Source organism: Macrobrachium rosenbergii, chromosome 9 (assembly GCF_040412425.1).
Source record: "Macrobrachium rosenbergii isolate ZJJX-2024 chromosome 9, ASM4041242v1, whole genome shotgun sequence".
Classification (NCBI taxonomy): Eukaryota; Metazoa; Arthropoda; class Malacostraca; order Decapoda; family Palaemonidae; genus Macrobrachium; species Macrobrachium rosenbergii.
Window position 1 is genome coordinate 10,565,162 of NC_089749.1, and position 2,500 is coordinate 10,567,661.

At 36.0% G+C, this 2,500-nt stretch overlaps 1 protein-coding gene across 1 annotated transcript in view; it reads left to right on the plus strand.

Annotated features, from left to right (window-relative positions):
• The window catches only part of LOC136841458 (inter-alpha-trypsin inhibitor heavy chain H4-like), a 451,254-nt gene that overhangs the window by 304,370 nt on the left and 144,384 nt on the right, over positions 1-2,500 (plus strand). Inside the window, exon 2 of the mRNA XM_067108405.1 lies at positions 1,081-1,292. Coding sequence (XP_066964506.1) covers positions 1,081-1,292 — 212 coding nt within the window. The remainder of the gene's footprint in view (positions 1-1,080; positions 1,293-2,500) is intronic.

Genomic DNA, 2,500 nt, shown 5'->3' on the forward strand with positions numbered 1-2,500 from the left:
TAAAACGGGGTGGGTTCGTTTAACATTCATTTTTTTTTTTTTTTTGTTCTCTGGATTAAAATCTTCCAAAAACAGTTCTGGTTTTCTCATTTCTGCAATCGGGATTTGTGCTTCTTTACGAACGCTAAGCTTTTTCGTGTAATGAAAGGGATAAATCGTACTTCTATCTGTATATATGTGTTTTTCTTGTAGGTATAATTTACATTTTATATTAAATATCCGTTTTATAAATGTGACTTTGCTTATAAACACACAGACACATATATACATATATATATATACTTCATTTATTTACACACCAAAAGAAACACACAACATTTTGTATATATATATATATATATATATATATATATATATATATATATATATATATATATATATATACAAGACAATCGCCCTCTACATACCAGCAGCGTCATATTGCCACACCTGTATATGTCATTTAACATAACCGTCACTTACCAACTGTTCACGTTCACTGGTGATGAGGATTACAGAAGTTTGTTAATTGAAATGCATATAATTTTGTCGTGAAAATAGAGTTGTATAGTGTATTAGATTACAATGTATTGTAGTATTAGATAATAATGTTTTAAAGTGTTCTAGATTACGATATCATATGGTTATTAGATTATATTATTTTACTGTGTATTAGATTACAAAGTTTTATAGTGTACTGGATTACAGGGTTTTACAGTTTATTGGATTACAGGGTTTTATAGTCTATTAGATTACAGTGCTTTATAGTGTATCAGAGTTCACTGTTTTATAGCGTATTACAGTGTTTTATAGTATATTAGATTCCATTGTTTTACAGTGTCTCAGATTATAGCGTTTCACACTGTATAAGATTACAGTGTTTTATAGTAGTCTATATTAGATTACAGTGTTTTATAGTAATCTGTATTAGATTACAGTGTTTTATAGTAGTCTGTATTAGATTACAGTATTTTAAAGTTGTCTGTATTAGATGACAGTGTTATATAGTGCATTAGATTGTAGCGTTTTATAGTGTATTAAATTACAGTGCAGTATAGTGTATTAGATTTCTAAAAAAAACTTAACACTTTTCTTTCGCAGGTCGTGGGAAATCCCCCGCCACTGTCGCTCCCCGCGACGCACCACGGCGCCCAGGACCTGGAAATCCTCACGTACCACATCCAGTCCGTGGTGATATCCCGCTACGCCGTCACCACCGTCACCTGCCGCATCCGCAACCCGGCCCTCGACGCCCAAGAGGCGTCCTTCGGGCTTCTACTGCCAGCCAACGCGTTCATCTCCAACCTTACCATGTGAGTTACTGCGGGATTTTCTTGTCAGTTTTTCTGTAAAAGGGAACTATTGTTCTGGCTTTTTCTGTCCGTCCGCCCTCTGATCTTAAAAACTACCGAGATAGAGGGCTGCAAATTAGTTGATCATCCACCCTCCAGTCATCGACACGCAAATTGCAGCCCTAGCGTCAGTAGTTTTTATTTTATTTGGCGCGTTAGCCATAATCGTGATCTGTCAACGATGTAGGACGGGCCACCACCGAGCCGTGGTTAAAGATTCATGGACCACGTTTCATACAGCATTATACCGAGATTGTCTTGAAAGGAGACCACCGAATGATAGATCTGTTTTCGTTGGCCTTAATTATACGCTGTACAGAAAACTCGATTGCGCCGAAGAAACTTCGGAGCATTTTTTGCTCATTTCGTAGTGTCTGTACTTATGCCTCATTTTTTTTCTTGGTTTTAGCTCATCATTTTGCGTAAACTCGCGTATTATTGAGGCAATCTGGGTAATTCTTTTATGTCTACAAGAAAGACATACATTTTTCTGTCCACAAAATATCTTTAAAGGCTGTGGGTGGATTCTGTTATTTTTTTCCGTGAATTCGTTTTTAAGTCTGTTTGCAAAAAATCTTCCCTGTCTGTTATTGTATTCTGTTTGTTTACTAAATACCTCGTCCGTTTGTTTGCTTTTGTCTGTTTACAAAATACCTCCTGTGTTTATTTATTTTATTCTCTTTGTTTACTAAATATCTCGTTCGTTTATTTGCTTCTGTCTGTTTACAGAATATCTCTTCTGTCTGTTTACAAAATATCTCTTCTGTTTGCTTGCAAAATGTCTCTTTTGTCTGTTTATTGTATTGTTTGTTTACTAAATATATCATCCGTTTGTTTGCTTCTCTGTCTGTTTACAAAACATCTCTTCTGTCTGTTTTCACTGTTTTAAAAATATCTCGTCTGGGTAACTCTTTTGTCTTTCTGGTAACAAAACCTCTCTTCTTAAAGTGACGGATAGATTTCAGTCACACGTTGGGAGAGGGGTGGGATGTGGGCCAAAGGGAAGGTGATTGATTAACCTCGGATTCTCTTCCAAGATGGTTCGCTTTGAGTGTCAGCAGGGGATTGTGTTCTCAAAGTGGTTTCGAGTGTTGTGTGTGTGTGTGTGTGTATTGTGTGTTATTGTGTATTATTATTATTAGGGTCTGGGTTTGCACCTTTGTGTGTTA